The sequence below is a fragment of the Dendrobates tinctorius genome, unplaced genomic scaffold (assembly GCF_039654945.1).
Source record: "Dendrobates tinctorius isolate UK_male_01 unplaced genomic scaffold, ASM3965494v1 ptg000160l, whole genome shotgun sequence".
NCBI classification, from domain to species: domain Eukaryota; kingdom Metazoa; phylum Chordata; class Amphibia; order Anura; family Dendrobatidae; genus Dendrobates; species Dendrobates tinctorius.
This window is the reverse complement of record NW_027361827.1, coordinates 21701234-21722191: the sequence shown is the minus strand read 5'-3', so window position 1 is coordinate 21722191 and position 20958 is coordinate 21701234. Positions and strand designations below refer to the sequence as shown.

Below are 20958 nucleotides of genomic sequence, written 5' to 3'. Positions count from 1 at the left end.
GTCAACCCGACACGCAAAAAATAAGTCGTCACCCAGCCCCAGATCAGGAAAAAAGGAGATTTGACGGGTCTTGGAAATTGTCGACTTTATTTTTTTTTTTAGAAACTTTGGATTTTTTTTCACCACTTAAATAATAAAGAACCTACAGCTCTGGAAAAAATTAAGAGACCCCTTCCAAATATTCAGTTTGTCTGATTTTTCTCTTTATAGGTATATTTTTGAGTAAAATGTAAATTGTTATTTTAGTCTACAAACTTCTGACAACATGTCTCCGAATTCCCAAGCAATATTTTTTTTTTTTTCTGAATAGGAGAAAAGGTCAAAATTAACAAAAAACCCCAGTGCTTTCAGACCTCAAATAATGCAAATAAAACAAGTTCATAATAATTTAGAAACAACAATACTGTTTTAACTCAGGAAGAGTTCAGAAATCAATATTTTGTGGAATAACCATGATTTTTAAAAACAGCTTTCGTGCGTCTTGGCATGCTTGCCACCAGTCTTTCACACTGCTTCTGGCGCAAAAATTTAAGCAGTTCTTCTTTGTTTGATGGCTTGTGACAATCCATCATCCTCTTGATTACATTCCAGAGGTTTTCAATAGGGTTCAGGTCTGGATAATGGGATGTCCATGACAGGGTTTTGATGTGGTGGTTATCGTAATTTTTGCCAGAGCTGTATATATGTTTGGTATCTTCGAACTTGTAATTACCTGAAGAATCATAATGGCAGGTCAATTTTAGCATTTAGTGAACATGTGAAAAAATTAAGCCCTCACAGAATTAGGCTGTGTTCACACACAGCGTTTTTTTTAGCAGTTTTTACCGCGGTTTTCACTATAAAACCGCTATAAAACCGCTAAAAATAAGCTTCCCAGTCATTTCTATGCATTTTGCACTTTTAGTGCACATTGATGCGTTTTTTACCGCGAAAAAAACGCATCGCGGTAAAAAACGCAGCATGCACAATAATTTTGCGGATTTTTCCGCGGTTTTGGCTTCTTCCATGCGTTTTGAAACCGCTGCGGAAAAAGCGAATCAAAAATGCATCAAAACCGTGCAAAAAACACACAAAAAACGCCGCGGAAAAATAGGTGCGGTTTCTGGGAACGGAGTCAGGTTTTCAAGCAGAAATTTTCTGCTACGTGTGCACTTAGCCTTACATTAAAATGCAATGACGGGTGATAAAAAGATCGTATCTGCACCAAAATGGTATCATTAAAAATGTCAGCCTGGCATGCAAAAAATAAGGCCTCACCCAACCCGAGATCACAAAAAATAGAGACGCTACAGGTATCGGAAAATGCCGCAATTTTTTTTCCGCAAAGTTTGGAATTTTTTTTTTCACCACTTAGATAAAAAAGAGCCTACACATGTTTGGGGTCTATGAACTCGTAATAACCTGGAGAATCATAGTAGCAGGTCAGTTTTAGCATTTAGTGAACCTAGTAAAAAAGTCAAACAAAAAACAAGTGCGGGATTGCACTTTTTTTGCAATTTCACCACACTTAAAATTTTTTTCCTGCTTCCTAGTACACGACATGATAAAACCAATGGTGTCGTTCAAAAGTAGAACTCGTCCCGCAAAAAATAAACTCTCACATGGCTACCTGGAGCGGGAAAGGACTGGCCCATGGGCTTGAATGGTTGTTGTGCCACACCATATGTTTCTGAGTCCCAGGAGCAAGGTACTGGGGTTAGTCGGACCCGAGTTAAAAGAGACTTGAACTTTCTGTTCCAGGGCTCCAACCGAGTGGTGCCGAGGTCATGGTTGACCCAACAAAAGTTATCAGATAAAGACTGTCTTAATTGTATATATGTTTAAAAAAATGTTTTCTAACACTTTTACTTTGACAGGTGCCTCCATGATAAGGGATGAAAATATTTTAGGAGGGATAAGTGTAAGGAGATTGCGGGGACCCTCATGTACCTTCTCTCTCCTTAATGCTGTTCACCTGTGTCACATTCGGCACCCTGATGTTTTACTAATGTTTTGCTATTGTGTGCACTGTAATGCATTTGTCATGTACTGTAATGTGATGTAATGTGCTTTAGCTTAGGGATAGATTAGTAAGTAGTGCAGGACCATAGGGGGATTAGAATAGAGGGGGCACAATAGATATAGAGAATAGGATAGATAAGAGGCAGCACAGAGCAGGGAGGTATAGGAAAGGCACTTCCTGATTAGAGGCAGATGCCCGGGCACCTTGCCCAAGGGCAGGACGTGTGAGCAGAGTATTACAGGCCGTGGGGATAAAGCTGTGTCAGTAAGGGACCCCGGGCTGAGAATCGTGCAGGTGGTCACCAGCTTATACAGATCTGTTCCGAGGAAGGATCCGAAGCTAGTGGCTGGGATTAGGAGGCAGCTGAGTCGGCGAGCCCGTTACCCTATAACTCGCAGCCGGACTAGGGAAATGGCAGGAAGCTGGTGGGCCTGGAGCACGAGTGGGACAGAGATTGTCCAAGGAAACAGGTGGGACACAGATTATCCAGGGATATAGTTAAGCTTGCCGGGAAAGGGACGCTGATGCAGGAGATAGAGTATGTCTGGATAACAGGGAAAGATAAGAAGATGTCTCTATGTTTAACTTGTGCTGCTTGTGTGAAGAATGCAGATAAGAAGATGTCTTTGCATTTGACTTATGCTGCCTATATGATGAATACGCTGCTGTCTAGTAAAGTTAAGCTGTTGGAAAAAGACCTCGCCTCTGAAGTGATTTGTGGAGCTCATGAATGCGGAGCTGACATGGCAGCAGCTGAGGGGAATCTGACAGAGCCTGTGAGTGTGCTGTGGTGCATGCTGCGCATGCAGTACAAGGGAATTATTTATCTTTTCATGTATAAGGAGTTGGGGTGCTCACTGACTATTGCTTAGTGAATCGCCCATGACTGCCACCCCGTGCTACCTTGTCACATGTCCATAGCTTCTATTAGTGTAAAAGCCCCACTGCATGACAATTTGAACAGAATGTGTATGAGGCCCTCCTTTATGTATAATACAGGTTGTATCTGAGTCCCTACCCAACAAATTTTTGGTATTTCCTGCTTCCATCATAAATTACTCTGAAATTTCTGAGATTTCAGTATCATCTCTATGCTGATGACACACAGATCTACATCTCTGGACCAGATATCACCTCCCTACTAACCAGAATCCCTCAATGTCTGTCCACTATTTCATCCTTCTTCTCTGCTAGATTTCTGAAACTTAACATGGACAAAACAGAATTCATCATCTTTCCCCCATCTCACGTGACCCCCCCAACAAACCTATCCATTGCAGTAACTGGCTGCCCACTCTCCCCAGTCCCACAAGCTCGCTGCCTCGGGGTAATCCTTGACGCTGATCTCTCCTTCAAACCACATATCCAAGCCCTTTCCACTTCCTGCCGACTTCAACTCAAAAATATTTCATGAATCCGTTCATTCCTCAACCAAAAATCTGCAAAAACCCTAGTCCATGCCTTCATAATCTCTCGCCTTGACTACTGCAACCTCCTGCTCTGTGGCCTCCCCTCGAACACTCTCGCACCCCTCCAATCTATTCTAAACTCTGCTACCCGACTAATCCACCTGTCCCCCCGCTATTCCCCAGCTTCTCCCCTCTGTCAATCCCTTCACTGGCTCCCCATTGCCCAGAGACTCCAGTACAAAACCCTAACCATGACATACAAAGCCATCCACAACCTGTCTCCTCCATACATCTGTGACCTCGTCTCCCGGTACTTTCCTGCACGCAACCTCCGATCCTCACAAGATCTCCTTCTCTACTCCCCTCTTATCTCCTCTTCCCACAATCGCATACAAGATTTCTCTCGCGCATCACCCCTACTCTGGAACTCTCTACCACAACATATCAGACTCTCACCTACCATCGAAACCTTCAAAAAGAGCCTGAAGACCCACCTCTTCCGATAAGCCTATAACTTGCAGTAACCACCGATCGACCAAACCACTGCATGACCAGCTCTACCCTCGCCTACTGTATTTTCACCCATCCCTTGTAGATTGTGAGCCTTCGCGGGCAGGGTCCTCTCTCCTCCTGTACCAGTTATGACTTGTATTGTTTAACATTATTGTACTTGTTTTTATGTATACCCCTCCTTACATGTAAAGCGCCATGGAATAAATGGCGCTATAACAATAAATAATAATAATAATAAATTTCCAATGTTTTAGTAAAAATTTAAATTTTGGTTTACTTAAATTATTTTTTTAAAATCATTATTAAATGTTTCCTTATATACAAGTCGCTATACAGGAAAGAATATTTCTTAACTTTTTTCCCTGTAAATTCCAATTTCTCATAAATTTTAACTGTTTTGTTATCAGTCTTTAAAGTGGAGTAAAAGTGCGACACTATTGTTTTCAGCAGTGATCTGGGAGTCAGAGATGCTTCTAGGGGTCTTTCCTATGCTGTTCTACTTCGATTCAACGTTTTTTTCCTTTCCATTTCAACACTTTCACTGTCCCCCTGACCTCCTTGTAGGGTCTGCAGGAAAAATGGTCAGATTTCCCATTGACTCCCATTAGACTTGGTACTCGAAACAAGCACCCTAGCATTAGGGAATGGCTCAGTTCGAGTAACGAGCATCCGAGCACTTTAGTGCTCGCTAGAGATGAGCGAATTTGCCTTTTTTAGGGTCGAGTCGGGTTTCATGAAACCCGACTTTCTCAAAAGTCGAGTCGAACGAAATTGGCTGACTATCGTGAAAAGTCGAAGGTCCGACTGAAACACGAAACCCAATGCAAGTCAATGGGGAAGCAAAGTTGGCAGGGAGTGGAGGACTGTAAACACACCTAAATGCTGGACCGCTTTTTTAAAGTGCGCGAAAACTCTCTCTCTCTCCCCGGACGCTGCACATGTCATCTCGTTGCCCACAGTGTACGTCCTTGCTCAGTGGCTGAAAAAAGTCACGAGCAAGCATTCTGGGAAATCTGAATATGGCAAGCATTCTGGGAAATTCGACTTTGGCGCTCGTTTTGCCGACCGCATGGCCGACTTCACGCTGTGGTCGGGTTTCAGTCTGCGAAACCCGACTTTGCCATACGTCGGCGACTTATGAATCTGGCCGACCTGTTTCGCTCAACTCTAGTGCTCGCTCATCCCTACTTATGACAAACACTGTAAATGTATGCTGAGCTGAATACAAAGTGACACAGACAAAAATGAAGGATGTGCTGCTACAGTTATTGCCAGTAAACCATCACAAGTATTATTAAATTGTTGCTAAGATGAGCAAACACAATTTGCTGCCTTTGATCAAGTCATCTTGTTGCCCTTTGTAAAATTATTGTAATCATCAAGCTCATCCCTGTGTAAGATAGTTTAACTATAAAGCTTTTTTGACTCCCTGTAAATTTGCTGAGATTATATCTGTGTGCAACTGCATCCTTCTTTCCTTCCTCAATGGTCAACCACTCTACTGTAAGTGTATCAAGCAGGAACTCGGGATGCAGTGATGGGAAGCAGGCAGAGCAAGGGTTAACAGGTTTATTTACAGGGGAGGTAAATAGTTAAACAGTCGGGAGATAAAGGGTTAGTCAGGGGGTACAAACGGGACATTAAAGGCAAAGGATATAACAACGGTTCAGACGATGGCAGCTCGTTAGCATAGATGTAAGGTAGTTCTTAAACTGCAGCTCCTGCTGCAAACTCAATTGCGCCGCAAAGGCTGGAGCAGTGGCCTCTCTAGTGGGGTCAGGTAGATGACAATACCCCATTTTCTGGTAACGGTGGTCGGTCTCCGGTACCTTACACTGCCCCTTGTCCATATACTGCTGTGGCTATTAAAGGTACGGGCCACAGACCGGTAGGAGCCCAACGTGGCTCCGAGTCCTTAACTGTCTTAACTGATGTAGTGAGGTCACAAAGGTCAGGACAACTATTCTGTGTCCACGTCAGGGTGCGAGTGTCAGTCCTGTGTGGTTTCTCATTACCTAAACTGTACTGACAATGGATTATTGTCCAGGTACATGGAATTCAAAATACATTTCATCCATTCAACAGATAATGAATGATATGATGTGTTATCCTTTACACAGCCATTACAAAGATCCTTCAGGTAACAATAATCCAGTATATCATACTATAGTAACTATTGTTTATTGATAAAGTAAATGTTAACCATTTTTGTTGATGTCTACTTTTTATTAGGAACAGTGTAATGCGTTCTCTACAGTTTGGACACACTTGTTCTTGCAGTTGTTTCCTTTGTTCTTATTGGAATCTGTTCATTGTAGATTCATAATGAAGAATCCTATGGAGCTTTTTTTGGACTCCGTGCGCTGCTTAATAATATACAAGATCACAGTTGAGATGAATGATCAATGTTTTTTATTGCCAACGCGTTTCGAAGTATGAGCGCACGGAGTCCAAAAAAAGCTCTGTAGGATTCTATATTTCGGCAGTCACTAGTCTGACCCTTGGACGTGCAGCAGCTTATTACTAATCCTATGTGCCTTTTCTTTCCGACGAGTGAGTAGAATTTATATATTTCTATTATCTTATCATCGGATAAGACCCTATTTGCGCTTTTCTGTTCCTATAGTGCAAACCATAGATTCATAATGAAGGCAGCAAAAACAAAGGACCAATAGAAACAAGTAGTAAACAAATGTGAGAAACAAACCCGAATAAATGTTAATCTTTAGCTTTCTCAAAGTATTCGCATAGTTACTCAGTTGACAACTTTACACCCCAATGGCATTCTCTCATGTAATTTTATCAGGTAGTGACATGGAATAGCTACCAATGAACAAGAATGTCTATTTAAAAGTTCACAAATGGAATCAACGGCTTTCAGGACGTGTTTGTGAAAATTGCTCGAATTTTGAAAGTAACCTAAATACAGTCATGAAAACCATCAATTGCTTTGTTGAAAATGGCTCTCATCAAGACCACCCCAGGAAAGGAAGATCGATAATTAGTCCTCTGCTGCAGAAGATAAGTTCATCAAAGTTACCAGCATTAGAAACCACATTTTGACAGCACCTCAGATAACTTACAGGCATCAAATAACAAGCATATCTCAACATCAGCTATCCAGAGGAAACTAAGAGAAACAGGCCATTGTGGTCGAATTGCTGCAAAGAAGGACTGAAGACTGCAAACAAGAAGAGACTTCTGCTCTGAGATGCTGAATAGGTGATACATGTGTGGTGCCCACCATGAATCCTGGAGGAGGAGGTGTGATTGTGTGGGGTTGCTTTAATGGTGACAATGTTGGTGATTTATTATAAAGTCAAGGCGCAACCACACAGCATAGCTACCACGGCCTTTTACAATGACATGCCATCCTATCTGGTTTGCACTTAGTGAGAACATCATTTCTGTTGCAACAGGACAATGAACCAAACGCATCTCCAGGTTATATAAGGGCTATGTGACTAAGAGGGAAAGTCCCAGGTGCAGGAAAGCCTTGATTCGCCTCTAAGTGATGTAACACATGGATGAAGCTAGCTTAATATTTGACATCTATATTGACATCTATATTACTTCAAGCAATCTCAATATATGGAATTCTGACTGACCTGTGTAGCACATCTGTGGTCTCCAGAAATATATTTCTATTAGCTGGACATAAGACAGTTGCTTTTAAACCTGTTACAATGACAAGCAATAGTTTAGAGACAGTAGAAGTCAATTATTTGAAATGTTTTTGTCATGACCTCAAAGTAAGAAAGGGGCTACTTAATACCATATTTTTGTTTATCTATCTATCTATCTATCTATCTATCTATCTATCGTGTATTTATATAAAACTATCTGAAGAGCCCGTCGTTGCCCCGACATAGTAACTAACTACAGTTAGTTATAACAAATTATAATGATTATATCTATCTATCTATCTATATATAGAGTGTATATCCCCGCCCATTCCGCATAGCCACATTCACTATAATATCCGACATCATCCCGTCAGCCGGAGCCACCGGACTACTACCATTAATATCCCACATCATCCCATCAACCAGAGCCACCGGACTACTACCCCTAATATCTCACATCATCCTATCAGAGCCACCCGACTACTACCCCTAATATCCCACATCATCTCATCAGAGCCACTGGACTACTACCCCTAATATCCCACATCATCCCATCAGCCAGGGCCACTGGACTACTACCCCTAATATCCCACATCGTCCCGTCAGAGCCACCGGACTACTACCCCTAATATACCACATCATCCCATCAGAGCCACCGCACTACTACCCCTAATATCCCACATCATCCCGTCAGCCAGAGCCACTGGACTACTACTCCTAATATCCCACATCAACCCGTCAGCCAGAGCCACCGGATTACTAACCCTAATATCCCACATCATCCCGTCAGAGCCACCGGACTTCTACCAGTAATATCCCACATCATACCATCATCCAGAGCCACTGGACTACTATCCCTAATATCCCACATCATCCTATCAGCCAGAGCTACCGGACTACTACCACTAATATCCCACATCATCCCTTCAGAGTCACTGGACTGCTACCCCTAATATGCCACATCATCCCGTCAGCCTGGGGTCAGAACCAGAGTGCTGAGTGGAACGGTCCAAACTTCCATACTGGGGATCCCTTTAAGAGAGGCCTCGGGTCAGAACCAGAGCGCTGAGGAATTTTCCCTAACTTCCATACTGGAGATCCCTTTGTAGCCTGGAGTCAGTACCAAACGCAGAGTGGATTTGCCCTCACTTCCATACCGGGGATTCCTTTAAGAGGGGCCTGGGGTCAGAACCAAAGTGCAGCGTGGATTGCCCTCACTTCTATACCGGGGATCCCTTTAAGAGGGGCCTGGGGTCAGAACCAGAGCGCTGAGTGGAATTGCCCTAACTTCAATACCAATGATCCCTTTAACCCCTTAAGCCCCAAGGGTGGTTTGCACGTTCATGACCGGTTCAATTTTTAAAATTCTGACCACTGTCCCTTTATGAGGTTATAACTCTGAAACGCTTCCATGGATCCCGGTGATTCTGACATTGTTGTTGACATATTGTACTTCATGCTAGTGGTAAAATTTCATTCATATAACTTGCGTTTATTTGTGAAAAAAATGGAAATTTGGCAAAAATTTCGCAATTTTCCAAATTTGAATTTTTATGCCCTTAAATCACAGAGATACAGCACACAAAAAACTTAATAAATAACATTTCCCACATGTTTACTTTACATCAGCACAATTTTGGAACCAAAATTTTTTTTTGTTAGGAAGTTATAAGGGTTAAAACTTGACCAGCGATTTCTCATTTTTGCAACACCATTTTATTTTTACGGACCACATCACATTTGAAGCCACTTTGAGGGGTCTATATGATAGAAAATACCCAAAAGTGACACCATTCTAAAAACTGCACCCCTTAAGGTGCTCAAAACCACATTCAAGAAGTTTATTAACCCTTTAGGTGCGTCACAGGAATTTTTGAATATTTAAAATAAAATTAACATTTAACTTTTTTCACAAAAAAAAAAACTTCAGGTTCAATTTTTTTTTATTTTACCAAGGGTAACAGGAGAAATTGGACAGCAAAAGTTATTGCGCAATTTGTCCTGAGTACGCTGATACCTGATATGTGGGAGGGAACCACTGTTTCGGCGCATGGCAGAGCTCAGAAGGGAAGGAGCGCCGTTTGACTTTTTCAGTGCAAAATTGGCTGGAATTCAGATGCCATGTCGCATTTGGAGAGCCCCTGATGTACCTAAACAGTGGAAACCCCCCACAAGTGACCCCATTTTGGAAACTAGACCGCCCAAGGAACTTATCTAGATATGTGGTGAGAACTTTGAACCCCCAAGGGCTTCACAGAAGTTTATAACGTACAGCGGTACAATTAAAAAATCATATTTTTTCCACAAAAATGATCTTTTCACCCCCAATTTTTATTTTTCCAAGGGTAACAGGACCCTAAAAGTTATTGTGCAATTTGTCCTGAGTACACTGATACCCCACATGTGGGGGTAAACCACTATTTGGGCGCATGGCAGAGCTCGGAAGGGAAGCAGCGCCATTTGACGTTTTTGGCTGGAATTGAGATCGGACACCATGTCGCGTTTGGCAAGCCCCTGATGTACCAAAACAGTAGAAACCCCCCACAAATGACACTATTTTGGAAACTAGACCCCCCAAGGAACTTATCTAGATGTGTGGTGAGCACTTTGAGCCCCCCAGTGCTTCACAGAAGTTCATAACGCCCAGGCAGGAAAATAAAAAAATCGTATTTTTTCCACAAACATGATCTTTTAGTCACCAATTTTTTTATTCTCCCAAGGGTACAAGGAGAAATTGGACCCCAAAGGTTGTTGTCCAATTTGTCCTGAGTACGCTGACACCCCATATGTGGGAGAAAACTACTGTATGGGCACACGTCGGGGCTCGGAAGGGAAGTAGTGACGTTTTGGAATGCAGACTTTGGTGGTCTGCAGGTGTCATGTTGCCTTTGGAGAGCCCCTAATGTACCTAAACAGTGGAAACTCCCCACAAATGACCCCATTTTGGAAACTAGATCCCCTAAAGAACTTATCTAGATGTGTGGTGAGCACTTTGAACCCCAAGGGTTTCACAGAAGTTTATAATGCCCAGGCATGAAAATAAAAAATCGTATTTTTTCCACAAACATGATCAATTAGTCTCCAATTTTTTTATTTTCCCAAGGGTAACAGGAGAAATTGGACCCCAAAAGTTGTTGTCCAATTTGTCCTGAGTATGCTGATACCTCATATGTGGGAGAAAACTACTGTATGGGCACACGTCGGGGCTCGGAAGGGAAGTAGTGACTTTTGGAATGCAGACTTTGATGGAATGGTCTGCAGGTGTCATGTTGCCTTTGGAGAGCCCCTAATGTACCTAAACAGTGGAAACCCCCCACAGATGACCCCATTTTAGAAACTAGACCCCCTATGGAACTTATCTAGATGTGTGGTGAGCACTTTGAACCCCCAAGTGCTTCACAGAAGTTTATAATTCCTGGGCGTGAAAATAAACAAATCATTTTTTTCCACAAAAATGATATTTTTGCCCCCAATTTTTTATTTTCCTAAGGGTAACTGGAGAAATTGGACCCCAAAAGTTGTTTTGCAATTTGTCCTGAGTATGTTGATACCCTATATGTGGGGGTAAAACACTGTTTGGGCGCATGGCAGAGCTTGGAAGGGAAGGAGCACCATTTGACTTTTTCAACGCAGAATTGGCTGGAATTGAGATCAGACGCCATGTTGCATTTGGAGAGCCCCTGATGTGCCCAAACAGTGGAAACCCCCAATTCTAACTCCAACCCTAACCCCAACACACCCCTAACCCTAATCTCAGCCCTAACCCTAGCGCTAACCCTAGCCCTAGCCCTAACCCTAGCCCTAACCCTAGCCCTAACCCTAGCCCTAACCCTAATGGGAAAATGGAAATAAATACTTTTTTTTATTTTAATATTTTTCCCTAACTAAGGGGGTGATAACGGGGGGGTTTGATTTACTATTTATGGCGGCTTTTATGTTTGGCAGCTGTCACACGCTAAAAGACGCTTTTTATTGTAAAAATAGTTTTTGCATCACCACATATTGAGGGCTAATGGGGGGGTTTGATTTACTATTTATGGCGGCTTTTATGTTTGGCAGCTGTTACACGCTAAAAGACGCTTTTTATTGTAAAAATAGTTTTTGCATCACCACATATTGAGAGCTATAATTTTTCCCTATTTTGACCCACCGAGTCATATGAGGTCTTATTCTTTGCGGGACGAGTTGACGTTTTTATTGGTTTCATTTTCGGGCACGTGACATTTTTTGATCGCTTTTTATTCTGATTTTTGGGACCCAGAATGAACAAAAACCAGCGTTTCATGAATTTCTTTTGGGGGGTGCGTTTACACCGTTCCGCGTTCGGTATAATTGATAAAGCAGTTTTATTCTTCGGGTCAGTACGGTTACAGCGATACCTCATTTAGGTCTTTTTTTATGTTTTGTCGGTTTTATGCAATGAAAACTATTTTATATAAAAAATAATTATTTTTGCATCGCTTTATTCTGTGAGCTATAACTTTTTTATTTTTTTGCGGATGATGCTGTATGGTGGCTCGTTTTTTGCGGGACAAGCTGACGTTTTCAGCAGTACCATGGATATTTATATGCGTCTTTTTGATCACGCGTTATTGCACTTTTTGTTCGGTGGTATGATAATAAATCATTATTTTTTGCTTCGTTTTTTATTTTTATTTTTTAAGGGGTTCGCTAAAGAGGTTAATTAATGGGACAGTATTATAGGGCGGGTCGTTACTGCGCTTTGCAGGCAGTGAGGAAGTCAGCTCCCTACAGGCCCCCGAAGGTCCCCGTCGCCATCTTGGATCCGGGGGCCTGTAGGGAAAGAGCCCCCTGCAGCAGCGCTGCACATTGCGCTGTCGTGGGGGGCTCAGGGAAGCACGGAGGGAGCCCCCTCCCTGCTGATGCTTCCCTTTAACCCCCGGTACACCGCGATCATGTTTGATCGCGGAGTACAAGGGGTTAACGTGTTGGGGCGGTCCGTGACCGCCCCTGACACATTGTGCCGGGTGTCAGCTGTGATAATCAGCTGACACCCGGCCACGATCAGCGGCGCTCACCACGTGGGCGCCGCTGATCGCTATGACGAACTATTCCGTCCCTGGGAATTAAGTCCCAGGGCACATGGACGGGATAGTATGTCTCATGGCAGAAAGGGGTTAAGAGAGGTCTGGGATCAGAACCAGAGCGCTGAGTGGAACGGTGCTAGCTTCCATACCTGGAATCCCTTTAAGAGATGACTAGGATCAGAATCAGAGCACTGAATGGATTTACCCTGACTTCCATACCGGGGATCCATTTAAGAGGGGCCTGGGGTCAGAACCAGAGTGCAGAGTAGATTTTGCCCTCACTTCCATATCGGGGATCCCATTAAGAGAGGTCTGGGGTCAGAACTAGATCACTGAGTGGAACGGTCCTAACTTCCATACCAATGATCCCTTTAATAGAAGTCTGGGGTCAGAATAATAGCGCTGAATGGATTTACCCTCACTTCCATACCGGGGATCCCTTTAAGAGGGGCCTGGCGTCAGAACCAGAGTGCTGAGTGGATTTGCCCTCACTTCCATACCGGGGATCCCTTTAAGAGGGAAGATGTGCCTGTGGGACTATGGGATGGAGGATGTGTGATGGGTATATGGGCACTGGACTATGGAATGGAGGATGTGTGATGGGTATATGGGCACTGGACTATGGAATGGAGGATGTGTGATGGGTATATGGGCACTGGACTATGGAATGGAGGATGTGTGATGGGTATATGGGCACTGGACTATGGAATGGAGGCTATGTGATGGGTATATAGGCACGGGAGAGGGTGATTCATAACTGTCATGTGCTCTCTGCTACTTTCTTGGGGGGTATACAATGGCTGGGAGCTTATGTTCCCAGGGATGCTAGATTTCTGCCACCCGGTCAGTGTCTGCTGAGGTGTTGTGCAGTGGGAAAACTGTTGCTCATAGCAACCAATCACAGCTCAGCTTCTTTTAAACAGCTCTGGTGAAATGAAAGATGCTTAGTTATTGGGTGAGACTATGTGGAGTGGGCGTGGCTGATACACACATACACACACAAATACATACATTTATTTTTATATATATTGATAATAACAATTAAATTAATAATAGTAGGAGCGAGTTGCATATATTTTCATGTATGTTTTTAAAATAGTCACATTTACAAATGCACAATTCTATACGCATACACAGAACAAAAATCATGTGTACAGTTGTGGCCAAAAGTATTGACATCCCTGCAATTTTGTCAGATAATACTCAGTTTCTTCCTGAAAATGATTGCAAACACAAATTCTTTGGTATTATTATCTTCATTTAATTTGTCTTAAATGAAAAAACACAAAAGAGAATGAAGCAAAAAGCAAAACATTGATCATTTCACACAAAACTCCAAAAATGGGCCAGACAAAAGTATTGGCACCCTCAGCCTAATACTTGGTTGCACAACCTTTAGCCAAAATAACTGCGACCAACCGCTTCCGGTAGCCATCAATGAGTTTCTTACAATGCTCTGCTGGAATTTTAGACCATTCTTCTTTGGCAAACTGCTCCAGGTCCCTGATATTTGAAGGGTGCCTTCTCCAAACTGCCATTTTTAGATGTCTCCACAGGTGTTCTATGAGATTCAGGTCTGGACTCATTGCTGGCCACCTTAGAAGTCTCCAGTGCTTTCTCTCAAACCGTTTTCTAGTGCTTTTTGAAGTGTGTTTTGGGTCATTGTCCTGCTGGAAGACCCATGACCTCTGAGGGAGACCCAGCTTTCTCACACTGGGCCCTACATTATGCTGCAAAATTTGTTGGTAGTCTTCAGACTTCATAATGCCATGCACACGGTCAAGCAGTCCAGTGCCAGAGGCAGCAAAGCAACCCCAAAACATCAGGGAACCTCCGCCATGTTTGACTGTAGGGACCGTGTTTTTTTCTTTGACTGCCTCTTTTTTTCTCCTGTAATCTCTTTGTTGATGATTTTGCCCAAAAAGCTCTACTTTTGTCTCATCTGACCAGAGAACATTCTTCCAGGTAAGTTTTGGCAAACTCCAGCCTGGCTTTTCTATGTCTCGGGGTAAGAAGTGGGGTCTTCCTGGGTCTCCTACCATACAGTCCCTTTTCATTCAGACGCCGACGGATAGTACGGGTTGACACTGTTGTACCCTCGGACTGCAGGGCAGCTTGAACTTGTTTGGATGTTAGTTGAGGTTCTTTATCCAACTTCCGCACAATCTTGCGTTGAAATTTCTTGTCAATTTTTTTTCCGTCCACATCTAGGGAGGTTAGCCACAGTGCCATGGGCTTTAAACTTCTTGATGACGCTGTGCACGGTAGACACAGGAACATTCAGGTCTTTGGAGATGGACTTGTAGCCTTGAGATTGCTCATGCTTCCTCACAATTTGGTTTCTCAAGTCCTCAGACAGTTCTTTGGTCTTCTTTCTTTTCTCCATGCTCAATGTGGTACACACAAGGACACAGGTTGAGTCAACTTTAATCCATGTCAGCTGGCTGCAAGTGTGATTTAGTTATTGCCAACACCTGTTAGGTGCCACAGGTAAGCTACAGGTGCTGTTAATTACACAAATTAGAGAAGCATCGCATGATTTTTCGAACAGTGCCAATTCTTTTTGTGTTTTTTCATTTAAGACAATTAAATGAAGATAATAATAACAAAGAATTTGTGTTTGCAATCATTTTCAGGAAGAAACTGAGTATTATCTGACAAAATTGCAGGGGTGTCAATACTTTTGGCCACAACGGTATATAATATCTGTCTATCTATCTATCTATCTATCTAATATTGACCCATCATGTTAGGGCATGATGGGTCAATAAACCACTATATTTTGGACTTTTGGACTGCCTTCATCTTTTTTGGATATATTGAGGTTTGGTTTTGCCTGAATGATACTGTAGAATGTTTACCTCCAGTTTTAACACTGGCATTATTTAGAGCTTCCGCAATGGTGTTTGCATCCATTTGTGTTAGCATGATGACCTGCAAAGACAAAAGGGAAAGATTTATGTAGAAATGTAGCACAAAGACTTATGTTTTAAACAGACAAAAGAAAAATACATAATCTAAGAAAATTAAAAAAAATTTTTCTTCCTTAGTATTACAATGTCACCTATTATTACAATGAAATAAATACATGTATGTTTCTAGCCAATGAATACAAATGATAAAATGGATTATTTTGCATAACACTTTCATCAAATAGCACTAGACTGCCCTCTACCTACATAAAACGGTGCTGCAGGTTTCGTTGTGCTGGAAATTTGCCTACAAAGTATGTTGACCTTTGGTATAGTTTTGGATTCCATATAAAAAGAGAAATCTCTACATTTTCTTGATTGTTCTCTGATAACTGTAAAATACTTCCCAAACTATATGCTAAATGATTGCATGATATATTTGTTTAAATCTGTCCTACTCATGAAAATAAGCAACTTTGTAATATATTTTATGAGAGAAACCTGCTAAAATTAGGCCGTAAACTACAAATAAGTACTAAAGTTTTTGCATTGATATTGAAGTCAATGGGCAGCACAATGATATCAAATACTGTAATAAATTCTGGTTTTGTGCATTGTGAAAGAAAGAGGGAAAAAAATCAGTGTATAGTGGGATAATGCAGTTATGTGTTACTTCTTTGCTTTTAAAGGGGTTGTCAGGCATTAAGGTATAAGTTTGCAGTCACTCTATATGACTGCAGACTCGTGAATCCTCACAAAGTGCGCATTGCATAGATTCACGGGTGCTGGGAATGGCGGGCGCGTGATCGCAAGTATGTGAGCTGCATACATGTGGTCATGTGCCAACTAGATGCACGGGGCCTCACTCAATGGAAGTGTATTAAGCGAGGCTGGACATATTTAGTTGGAATGTGGAAGTATGCAAATTATATACAAGTACAGTCATGGCCAAAAGTTTGGAGAATGACACAAATATTATATTTTCACATGATCTGCTGGCCTCTGGTTTTTATGAGTGTTTGTCAGATGTTTTTATCACAAACAGAAATATAATTGCAATCATATTATGAGTAGCAAAAGGTTATATTGACAGTTAGAATGAGTTAATGCAGCAAGTCAATATTTGCAGTGTTGACCCTTCTTCTTCAGGACCTCAGCAATTCTCCCTGGCATGCTCTCAATCAACTTCTGGATCAAATCCTGACTGATGGCAGTCCATTCTTGCAAAATCAATGCTTTTATTTTGTCTGAATTTGAAGGTTTTTGTTTGTCCACCCGTCTCTTGATGATTGACCACAAGTTCTCAATGGGATTAAGATCTGGGGAGTTTCCAGGCAATGGTCCCAAAATCTCTATGTTTTGTTCCCTGAGCCATTTAGTTATCACCTTTGCTTTATGGCAAGGTGCTCCATCATGTTGAAAAAGGCATTGTTGATCACCAAACTGCTCTTGGACGGTTGGGAGAAGTTGCTCTTGGAGGACATTCTGGTACCATTCTTTATTCATAGCTGTGTTTTTAGGCAAGACTGAGAGAGAGCCCATTCCCTTGGCTGAGAAGCAACCCCACACATGAATGGTTTCCGGATGCGTGACAGTTGGCATGAGATAAGACTGGTGGTAGCGCTCACCTGGTCTTCTCCGAATAAGCCGTTTTCCAGATGTCCCAAACAATCGAAAAGGGGATACATCAGAGAAAATGACTTTACCCCAGTCCTCAGCAGTCCACTCCCTGTACCTCTTGCAGAATATCAGTCTGTCCATGATGTTTTTCCTGGAGAGAAGTGGCTTCTTTGCTGCCCTCCTTGAGACCAGACCTTGCTCCAAGAGTCTCCGTCTCACAGTGCGTGCAGATGCACTCACACCTGCCTGCTGCCATTCCTGAGCAAGCTCTGCACTGCTGGTAGCACGATCCCGCAGCTGAAACACTTTTAAGAGACGGTCCTGGCGCTTGCTGGTCTTTCTTGGGCGCCCTGGAGCCTTTTTGGCAACAAGGGAACCTCTCTCCTTGAAGTTCTTGATGATGCGATAGATTGTTGACTGAGGTGCAATCTTTCTAGCTGCGACACTCTTCCCTGTTAGGCCATTTTTGTGCAGTGCAATGATGACTGCACGTGTTTCTTGAGTGATAACCATGGTTAACAGAAGAGAAACAATGATGCCAAGCACCAGCCTCCTTTTAAAGTATCCAGTGGTGTCATTCTTACTTAATCATGACAGATTGATCTCCAGCCCTGTCCTCATCAACACCCACACCTGTGTTAATGGAGCAATCACTGAAACGATGTTAGCTGGTCCTTTTAAGGCAGGGCTGCAATGATGTTGAAATGTGTTTTGGGGGATAAAGTTCATTTTCTAGGCAAATATTGACTTTGCAAGTAATTGCTGTTAAGCTGATCACTCTTTATAACATTCTGGAGTATATGCAAATTGCCATTAGAAAAAATGAAGCAGTAGACTTTGTAAAAATTAATATTTGTGTCATTCTCAAAACTTTTGGCCATGACTGTACTTCTCAATAAATTAGAATATCATCAAAAAGTTAATTTATTTCAGTTCTTCAATACAAAAAGTGAAACTCATATATTATATATAGTCATTACAAACAGAGTGATCTATTCCTAGTGTTTATTTCTGTTAATGTTGATGATTATGGCTTACAGCCAGTGAAAACCCAAGAGTCATTATCTCAGTAAATTACAATAATTAACAAAACACATCTGCAAAGGCTTCCTAAGCGTTTGAATAGGTCCCTTAGTCTGTTTCAGTAGGCTCCACAATCATGGGGAAGACTGCTGACTTGACAGATGTCCAGAAGGCAGTCATTGACATACTCCACAAGGAGGGTAAGCCACAAAAGCTCATTGCTAAAGAAGCTGGCTGTTCAGAGTGCTGTATTCAAGCATATTAATGGAAAGTTGAGAGAAAGAGGGAAATTGTGTGGTAGAAAAAGGTGCACAAGCAATTGGGATAACCGCAGCCTCGAAAGGATTGTTAAGAAAAGGTCATTCAAACATTTGGGGGAGATTCACAAGGAGTAGGATTGTCGTTGGAGTCATTGCTTCAAGAGCCACCACACACAGATGTATCCAGGACATGGGTTACAAGTGTTGCATTCCTTGTGTCAAGCCACTCATGACCAATTGAAAACGCCGGAAGCGTCTTACCTGGGCCACAGAGAAAAAGAACTGGACTGTTGCTCAGTTGTATAAGGTGTTGTTTTTTAGATGAAAGTAAATTTTGCAGTTCATTTGGAAATCAAGGTCCCAGAGTCTGGAGGAAGAGTGGAGAGGCAAAAAATCCAAGCTGCTTGAGGTCTAGTGTGAAGTTGCCATAATCAGTGATGGCTTGGGAAGCCATGTCATCTGCTGGTGTAGGTACATTGTGTTTTATCAAGACCAAAGTCAGTGCAGCCATCTACCAGGACATTTTAGAGCACTTTATGCTTTTCCCTGCCGACAAGCTTTTTGGAGATGGAAATTTTATTCTCTAGCAGGACTTGGCACCTGTCCACACTGCCAAAAGTACCAATAACTGGTTTAAAAACAACAAAATGACTGTGCTTGACTGGCCAGCCAACTTGCCTGACCTTAACCCCATAGACAATCTATGGTGTATTGTCAAGAGGAAGATGAGAGACACCAGACCCAACAATGCAGACAAGCTGAAGGGTGTTATCAAAGCAACCGGGGCCTCCATAGCACCTCAGCAGTGCCACTGGCTGATCGCATCCATGTCATGCCGCATAGATGCAGTAATTGATGCAAAAGGAGCCCCGACCAAGTATTGAATGCATTTACTGAACATACATTTCCGTAGGCCAACATTTCAGATTTTAAAATAATTTTTCAAGCTGGTGTTATAAAGTATTCTAATTTACTGAAATAATGACTTTGGGGGCTTTTATTGACTGTAAGCCATAATCATCAACATTAACAGAAATAAACACTTGAAATAGATCACTCTGTTTGTAATGACTTTATATAATATATGAGTTTAACTTTTTGTATTGAAGAACTGAAATAAATTAATTTTTTGATGATATTCTAATTTAGTGAGAAGCAATTGTATTTGTGGTAACATGACTGCCCGCTTTAAGTAGTAGTGGGTGCGCTGTGAGGATTCTCAATTCTGCAGTCAGAGTGACTGCAAACTTGCACCCTAAGGGCATGTGCACACATTGCAGATTTGCTACATTTTTTCCTTTGCCGATGTGTCACAAAACATGAAGGGTTTCCTGATGCCAGCAAAATGAATGAGAATCCTGAAATCTCATGCACACATTGTTTATGTTTGATTTACAGATTTGGTGCAGATATAGCATGTCAGATCTTTTATCGTTTTTACAGCAGATTTCACTTATGCTAATGAGTGGGGAAAGTTCTGCACCAAAAGTGCATGTAAAACACGCATCAAAAATATGTAAAAAATTCACCTATTTTACGCAGCATTTTTCCTGCCAAGAGATGCTAAAATAGTGCATAAATTTTTGTACCAAATAAAAGTGTGCACATACCAATGGCCCGACAATCCCTTTAACCGTTCCTTGTTGCTAACCTACTTTTATACTCTGGAAAGGGAATTGTGGAAAAAGCAGGTTAGAGTTAGGGACACACAACATTGTTATATTAGTCACTGTAATTAATATTTTCTTACTAATATACAGAGGGTGTATGTGTAGGCATACAGTGTCTATTCATTTTATTTTTTTATTATTATAAGTAGTTAGGTGGAGGAGACCTGGCTGAAGGGTAAAGCAAAGGGATATACAACAGTGCAAATATGTCATGAGCAGGTACGGACTGGAGCATAAATTAAGTTCTGGCATTTGAAATCACACAGGCCCATGCTGTCCCCATCCCAAGCACCAGATGGGATACCGTATATTACTACTAATATTACCCTGGATGGAAGAAAGCAAGATTAACTACAAGACCAATATTTCTAATGATACCCGTGGCCTGCTGGGGTAAGTGATGGAGTCTGCAACTTTCTGCTCCGTCACAACTTTTAACAGTATGGGTGTCTTGAGGAAACCGATTCTGTTAACAACGTAGCAGACAAGGCTGCCCATGACCAGACAGGCCCTTCTGGCATTTGCCAGAATTGCCAGATGGCCAGTCCGGCCCTGGTCGTGAGACAGGAAAAGTAAGGCCCAGACTGCCACCCTGTTCGAATATATTTGGTGCAACAACTCCATTCCTGTCTATAAGTGTTTAGTTTCTAGATTTGTATGCTGTTTATAAAGTAAAAAAAATAACTCCCAGAGGCTCACACAGGGATAGCATGTGACTGCATTTCCTGTTTGTCTGTGTATGAGAGAAGAAGCCTGCTGTAGGTGCTACACAGATAGAAGCACACAAATGATTTATTCCTGATCTATTAGGCATATTGTTTCTGTTTGTTCCTGAATAAAGAAGCTCTGTTGTCTCACACTTAGAGAGAATCTTG

At 42.0% G+C, this 20958-nt stretch overlaps 1 protein-coding gene across 5 annotated transcripts in view; it reads right to left on the bottom strand.

Annotated features, from left to right (window-relative positions):
• Positions 1-20958, bottom strand: part of LOC141052466 (protein shortage in chiasmata 1 ortholog-like) — a 356749-nt gene that overhangs the window by 261296 nt on the left and 74495 nt on the right. For all 5 annotated transcript variants that reach the window (XM_073549702.1, XM_073549705.1, XM_073549703.1 and 2 more), the window contains 2 exons: positions 15460-15532; positions 7533-7602 (listed from right to left, as the gene is read on the bottom strand). In XM_073549702.1, the coding sequence (XP_073405803.1) occupies positions 7533-7602; positions 15460-15532 (143 nt within the window). The remainder of the gene's footprint in view (positions 1-7532; positions 7603-15459; positions 15533-20958) is intronic.